The sequence below is a fragment of the Anarrhichthys ocellatus genome, unplaced genomic scaffold (genome assembly GCF_004355925.1).
Source record: "Anarrhichthys ocellatus isolate YVR2014 unplaced genomic scaffold, GSC_Weel_1.0 scaffold155, whole genome shotgun sequence".
Taxonomy (NCBI): domain Eukaryota; kingdom Metazoa; phylum Chordata; class Actinopteri; order Perciformes; family Anarhichadidae; genus Anarrhichthys; species Anarrhichthys ocellatus.
The window spans coordinates 2,087-9,337 of record NW_022280185.1 but is presented as its reverse complement, the minus strand read 5'-3'; the positions used below and the strand labels follow the sequence as shown (position 1 = coordinate 9,337).

At 43.7% G+C, this 7,251-nt stretch overlaps 1 protein-coding gene across 1 annotated transcript in view; it reads right to left on the bottom strand.

Annotated features, from left to right (window-relative positions):
• The window catches only part of LOC116400204 (laminin subunit alpha-1-like), a 22,839-nt gene extending 16,553 nt beyond the window's left edge, over positions 1-6,286 (bottom strand). Inside the window, exons 1-9 of the mRNA XM_031877921.1 lie at positions 5,990-6,286; positions 3,248-3,418; positions 2,565-2,677; positions 2,264-2,315; positions 1,970-2,160; positions 1,352-1,531; positions 1,155-1,244; positions 361-478; positions 22-200 (exon numbers count right to left, since the gene is read on the bottom strand). Of these exons, the coding sequence (XP_031733781.1) occupies positions 22-200; positions 361-478; positions 1,155-1,244; positions 1,352-1,531; positions 1,970-2,160; positions 2,264-2,315; positions 2,565-2,677; positions 3,248-3,418; positions 5,990-6,041 (1,146 nt within the window). The 5' untranslated portion in view covers positions 6,042-6,286. The remainder of the gene's footprint in view (positions 1-21; positions 201-360; positions 479-1,154; positions 1,245-1,351; positions 1,532-1,969; positions 2,161-2,263; positions 2,316-2,564; positions 2,678-3,247; positions 3,419-5,989) is intronic.
• Positions 6,287-7,251: the final 965 nt, after the last annotated feature.

Genomic DNA, 7,251 nt, shown 5'->3' with positions numbered 1-7,251 from the left:
ATATGCAGTATTTGTCAGTACCTCAGCAGGTCTGTAGTATCCGGCGCTGCAGGTCTCACAGTTGATGCCGGCGGTGTTTTGTTGACAGGTGATACAGACTCCGCCCCCTTCACGAATGCCGCGAGTGTTTAAACTCAAAAAGAGTCCAGAGACGGTCTGATTGTAGAAACAGTCCACAGCTTTGTTGTGACAGTTACACTCTGGGAGACAGACAGGTAGAGAGAGAGAGACAGGTAGCGACAGACAGACAGAGACAGACGAGTAGAGACAGACAGACAGACAGGTGTTTTGAAAGAGGTTGACCCACAATCAGTGTGTTTAAAGGTGTTTCTATTTTTCTGTCCACTCCGTGCTTCTTACCTTCACAGGTGTTTCCCTCGGAGACGGTCCCAGGTTGCCATGGCTGCTGGTGGTAACCGGGGCAACAGTGGTCACAGCTCTCTCCACAGGTGTTGTGTTCACACACACACTGCAGCTTCTGTTCACACACACACACACACACACACACACACACACACACACACACAAACACACACACAGGTTGAAGGTAGTGGTTATATCAGGGGTCTTCAACGTCTTTCAGGCCAAGGACCCCAAACTGATAGAGATGGAGCAGGGACCCCCGACTATATATAATGTATAACATTGTGTTTTATATTAAATGGGCCTCATGCCATGTATAAACATACCTCTTTACTGTGCATTCAATACTAAGCTATTCAAATAATACACAGGTTCATATATTCATGTTTCTATAACCCCCTAGGGGTCACGGACCCCCTGTTGAAGACCTCTGGTTTACAACACTAAGCAGGTAAATGGGGTGACCGTGGCTCATGGGGAAGAGAGGGTTGTCCGGTAACCGCAAAGGTTGGCAGTTCGATCCTCGGTTACTACGTGTGCTGCGCCGAAGTGTCCCTGAGCAAGACACTAAACCCCTAACCACTCCCCTAACCGCTCCCCCTGCTTCTCCCTTTATACAGGGTGGGTCAAATGAGAGAACGATTTCCCCTTGCGGGATGAATAAAGTATATGAAATTTAAAATTTAAAGAATTAAATTAAATAGGTGAAGAGGCGTTCAGGTGTTCAGGTAAACAGTGGAGGAGATGTACAGGTAAACGGGTGTAGAGGTGAGCAGGTGAAGACAGGTTACCTTGGTAACTTGGTCCAGCGGGCAGCTCTGGGCGTGGCCATAACAGATACACATCCCCCCCACAGAGATGTCTTTGATGGAGTAATAATACTGAGAGACAAAACATGAACACGGTGAAGCATTAAGCAACGACCTGTTTTATTAAATGTGACCACACAGCTCATCCACAGCTGTCTCTCTCTAGCAGCCTGTCTCACCCTCCTGGTGACGATGGGGTCGATCTCTCGGGGGTCGCGGGCACTCAGCGTCATCAGGTCGGCGTTGAGCGTTCTGATTCGCTGAAGCTTCAGTCGGATGAAACGAGCCGACGTGAAGTTCAAGAGTTCAGAGGTCAAATCATCGGCTCCGGGTCGGCTGTTAATCAGTGAGGTGTGAATCTGGGACAGAGAGACAGGTACAGAGAGAGAGACAGGTACAGAGGGAGACAGGTACAGAGAGAGAGAGACAGGTACAGACAGAGACAGGTACAGAGAGAGACGGGTACAGAGAGAGACGGGTACAAAGAGAGACAGGTACAGAGGGAGACAGGTACAAAGAGAGACGGGTACAAAGAGAGACAGGTACAGAGGGAGACAGGTACAGAGGGAGACGGGTACAGAGAGAGACGGGTACAAAGAACAAAGAGAGACAGGTACAGAGGGAGACAGGTACAGACAGAGACGGGTACAAAGAGAGACAGGTACAGACAGAGACGGGTTCAGAGAGAGACGGGTCAGAGAGAGAGACAGGTCAGAGAGAGAGACAGTTACAGACAGAGACAGGTCAGAGAGAGAGACGGGTCAGTGAAGGACGTCCAGACAGACAGCCTGTCTCACCTCTCCATGCTCCAGAGGGTTCAGTCTGGAGTAGTAAGACGTGCAGATAACCTCTGTGTCGCTCTTGTAGGTCGGAGGACCGAGTCTCGGCGTCATGTTGTAACGAGACAAACACTCAGAGTCACTGATGGCGTAGAACTGCCAGGGGTCAAAGGTCACACCGTCCAGAGAGCGCTCCAGGATCCAGTTACCTGAAGGAGCAAGACAGGTCAGACAGACAGACAGGTCAGACAGAGAGAGAGACAGACAGACAGAGACAGTCAGACAGACAGACAGACAGACAGACTGTCTCACCTGGTCGAGGAGAGTTAGCTGCCTTGATGATGATGTAAGCGACCTGAAAGATCTGAAAATAAATGCAATACAATCAGAGAGCAGGGGTTACAATCAGAGAGCAGGGGTTACAATCAGAGAGCAGGGGTTACAATCAGAGAGCAGGGGTTACAATCAGAGAGCAGGGGTTACAATCAGAGATCAGGGGTTACAATAACAGAGCAGCAGTTACATATATCCGTAACTCAGTGAGAGGTAGCTGTCTGTTTTGTGTGTGTGTGTGTGTGTGTGTGTGTGTGTGTGTATTTAGGTGTGTTATTACCTGTTTGAGGTCCAGCGTTATTGTGATCCAGTGAAACTGACGTCCGTTCTTGATACTCGGACTCTGCCACCAGTGATTCGTCCCATCGATGGCGTTTGTGATCGGATGACGTTCTGAACAACACAAAAATCGTCAGTATTTCCACTCACCTCCACTACCTCTCTGGATAGAACCTGTAACAGTTACAGGTTCAACCGGATACAGCATCCTGCTGCAGCCATATGAAGCTACCTAGCTAACTAGCTACCAAGCTAATTAGCTACCCAGTTACCTAGCGACCCATCTATCCAGCTACCTAGCTAACTAACTACTCAGCTAACTAGCTACCTAGCTACCCGGCTACGCAGCTAATTAGCTACCTAGCTCCATCCTCCTTTTTGCCCGTGAAATGTGTATTCATCCTCCATTGGAAATAGTCCCCAACAATGTGACTATTTCCTACTGTTTGTTTGATAAAACCAAAATTATAAGTTGTTTGAGGAGATTACTGAGACAAATTTACCAATATATTCATGTTTTTTAAGCTTTTCGTCTTCAACCATTTGGGTTGTAGCAGGGAGCCGGACATCATTTAGAGACGCACTAATATCTGTGTTGTTGTGTCTGTAATGATTTTCATTTGAATCCGAGATTTGATCAAATAAAAACACCAGACTGGTCCTTCTGTCGTTCTGGTTCTGTACCTTTGGTCAGGACGGAGTTGGAGTCACATCTCAGGCAGTGTGGGTTCTTGATCTGTCGTCCTGGAACGTGTTCCACCAGTTTACAGTAAACTTCAGGCCCGGGATCTCCACACGTGGCGTTACTGCTGATCACTGCGTTACTGGCCAAGTTCAAGATGGCTGGGAACAGACCTGGAATACACAGCTAACCGTTAGCACCCTGAACAGACCTGGAACACACAGCTAACTGTTAGCACCCTGAACAGACCTGGAACACACAGCTAACTGTTAGCATCCTGAACAGACTGCTATCTGCTCTGCTCCACTCTGACGGTGATGTCATCACTCTAGGACTGAACGTTCCGTGCAATACACACCCATTATAAAATCTAAAAAACGGACCCAAAATATTCCTGAAACTTAATCTGTGACTTCATGAAAACTGTGCTAGCTATCAAAATGTCCATTTGGCTCAATAAAGTGCAGCGTTTTGTCTATGTTTTAAACTTTGAATCATTTTTCTACGTTAAAGTATGGCTCGTCAATATGGGCCCCGAAACCCAATTCAAGTGAATGGAGAAATTTTGCTCAGTTTTTCGGGATCTTCGGGAAAACCGCTGGGCGAATCTCTGAGAAAAGTCATAGCACATGATTCCCGATCAGGCCGCACGTTTTTATGTATTTTTTGCGCAGGTGTTGGCAACGCTGTGTGAGGAGAAGTGCGCCAAACTTTTTGCACGGAAGAAATAAGCCTGCAGGTTTATAGTCAGTGTGCTTTTGCACAGGCAGTACCTTTGTGCTACAAAGTCACACTGAATAAACATCTTCAATCTTCAGGACTTTCTAAATGATTTATCTATTTGCCATTTGACATCCATGGTGTCTCTGATTTAACAAACTGAGGACAGGTACCGTCTCTGTCCAGCAGAGGGAGTCCAACGCCTCCACTGAAGAGTCATTTGTTCACAAACACCTGGACAATGTTGACGCCTCACACAGACGTCTTCATGCAGACGAGGTCTGAAGGTCTGTGTGTTCCCACAACAAACTATGTGTGTGTGTGTGTGTGTGTGTGTGTGTGTGTGTGTGTGTGAGAGAGACCACCCCATTGATGTTATCACACCTCCACAGCTGATCACACACAACAGAAATTAACATGGAGGTGTGTGTGTAATGGAATGTGTTGAGTCAGTGTGTTGATGTTCAGATTGACCTCTGACCCATCCCCCACCAACACACACACACAAAGAGATCAGGCCTTGTGGGGGGTTTTAGGGTTTTTGTAACTGGGGGGTAATTTAGGGGGTAGAGAGGAAGAGGGCAGAGTGTGATTGTTAACAGTAATTACACACACACACACACACACACACACACACACACACACACAGGTTGTTTCCCAGTAGGACACACAGTCTGTCTGAAGATCTTCATCAATATGTTGATCAACTGATCAACTGATGAACACAAACCTCCAACTAAGACGTTATACAGGTTAAAGACACAGAAACACCCTCTACTGTGGTAAATACACACTCTACTGCAGTAAATACACACTCTACTGCATTAGAAACAGACTCTACTGTGGTAAATACACACTATACTGCATTACAAACAGACTCTACTGTGGTAAATACACACTATACTGCATTACAAACAGACTCTACTGTGGTAAATACACACTATACTGCATTACAAACAGACTCTACTGTGGTAAATACACACTATACTGCATTAGAAACAGACTCTACTGCGGTAAATACACACTGTACTGCAGTAAATACACACTCTACTGCAGTAAATACACACTCTACTATAGTAAATACACACTCTACTGCGGTAAATACACACTCTACTGCATTAGAAACAGACTCTACTGTGGTAAATACACACTCTACTGTGGTAAATACACACTCTACTGCAGTAAATACACACTACTGCGGTAAATACACACTCTACTGTGGTAAATACACACTCTACTGCAGTAAATACACACTACTGTGGTAAATACACACTCTACTGTGGTAAATACACACTCTACTGCAGTAAATACACACTCTACTGTGGTAAATACACACTACTGCAGTAAATACACACTCTACTGTAGTAGAAACAGACTCTACTGCAGTAAATACACACTCTACTGTAGTAAATACACACTTTACTGTAGTATATACACACTCTACTGTAGTAAATACAGACTCTACTGTAGTAGAAACAGACTTTACTGCAGTACAAACACTTTACTGCAGTAGAAACCAGCAGCAAAAGCTTAAAGTAACGAAGGCTGAAACATTTCAACTGAAATCATCAGAAGAACAATAGACTCAACACATAAAGTCAGGGTCATCGTGTCTCACCACAACCTGTCTGTCTCTCCATGTGTCTCACTCACTACACACAGACAGACTCAAGGATTCACTACAACCTGTCTGTCTCTGTGTGTCTCACTCACTACACACAGACAGACTGCTGACATTGTTGTTACACAACAACACATTTCATTATTTTATGTCATTCATTCTGTCAAATTAAAAATGTAAATTAATCCAAAATGACACAAACTGGATGAAATCTGCTTCACATTTATTTTAAAATATCAGCCACTCAAATTTTAAATAACCTCAACTCTGACCCACTTGGAGCTAACAGCTAACAGAGCTAACAGAGCTAACAGAGCTAACCAGCTTATGGAGCTAACAGATCACAAAACTAACTCATAGAACTCAGTAGAAGTTACAGTAGAGTAAATATAAACTGTCTCACCTCTCTGTTGAGCTTCAGTCTCCATCAGCAGCAACAAAAGCAACAACTTCATCTCTGATTCTAACTGGTCTCAGACTGATTCTAACTGGTCTCAGACTGATTCTAACTGGTCTCAGACTGATTCTAACTGGTCTCAGACTGATTCTAACTGGTCTCAGACTCTTTCTAACTGGTCTCAGACTGATTCTAACTGGTCTCAGACTCTTTCTAACTGGTCTCAGACTCTTTCTAACTGGTCTTCTCTTGTTAGCTGCAGAATCAATGTAGTGAAGAGGAATGTGTTGCTGCAGAGACTTTCTCATTCATTCAGCTCAATAAGAGGGGGTGGGGGGTGGGGGTGGACTGAACCATTTAATTTGGTTGGGGGGGGGGGGGGTTCTTCTTCCTCTCTAAAGGATGGATTGTGAAACCTGTCTCTGGAATGCTGTTGCTGTTGTTTACCTGACTTTGTGATTAAAGTTTACTTCTTCACATGTTTCATTTAAATCCTAAATATTAAAACGTAAATATTTAAACTTTTTGTTCTGATGTCATTAGAAATGATTCAGCCGGGAGAGTTAAAGTTTCATCTCTAAATATCTGCAATTCATCAATAATCAATAATCAGTGATCAGTGATCAGAGATCAACCTTTACTGAGAGGGATGTAAAGGGTTAAATCCTGTCGAAACAGCTGTCTGCTCCTTTAATTCTCCATTCAGATCAATCTATTGTCTCAGGGGGGGGTGCACCATGTGTGTGTGTGAGAGAGAGAGAGTGTGTGTGTGTGTGTGTGTGAGTGTGTGTGTGCTTCTCTTGTTCATTGAAGGTTCCACTTGTTTGATCTTTTCTTTTGTTTCTCTTATAATAGAACTGAAGCGTCTGATGAAAACAAATATCTTTATTTTCACCACATGTTCTCTCAGTTTATTTGAGGAGTAATGACATGAATAACTAAATGAATAAAGTGAGAGAATCTTTGTTTCTTCATGAAGTTGAATGTGTTTGAGGCTCGACAGTGACCTCTAGAGGACAGAGTGAGAAACACAGAGCTGGAGGTTTAGATCAGAGGATTAAAGATTAACGAGCTTTAGTTTCCTCATTAAGGTCCAGAACATTAATGTTTAACGTGTTCTATGATTTACTTCCATATATATTGACGTATTATCAGTTGTATTAACGTCTGTATGTTTAATCAAATAAATAAAGTTTAATTGAATAATATCTAAACAATATTTATTGTCGAATTTTAAATTTAACTGGATGAATTATAAATAATAAAAA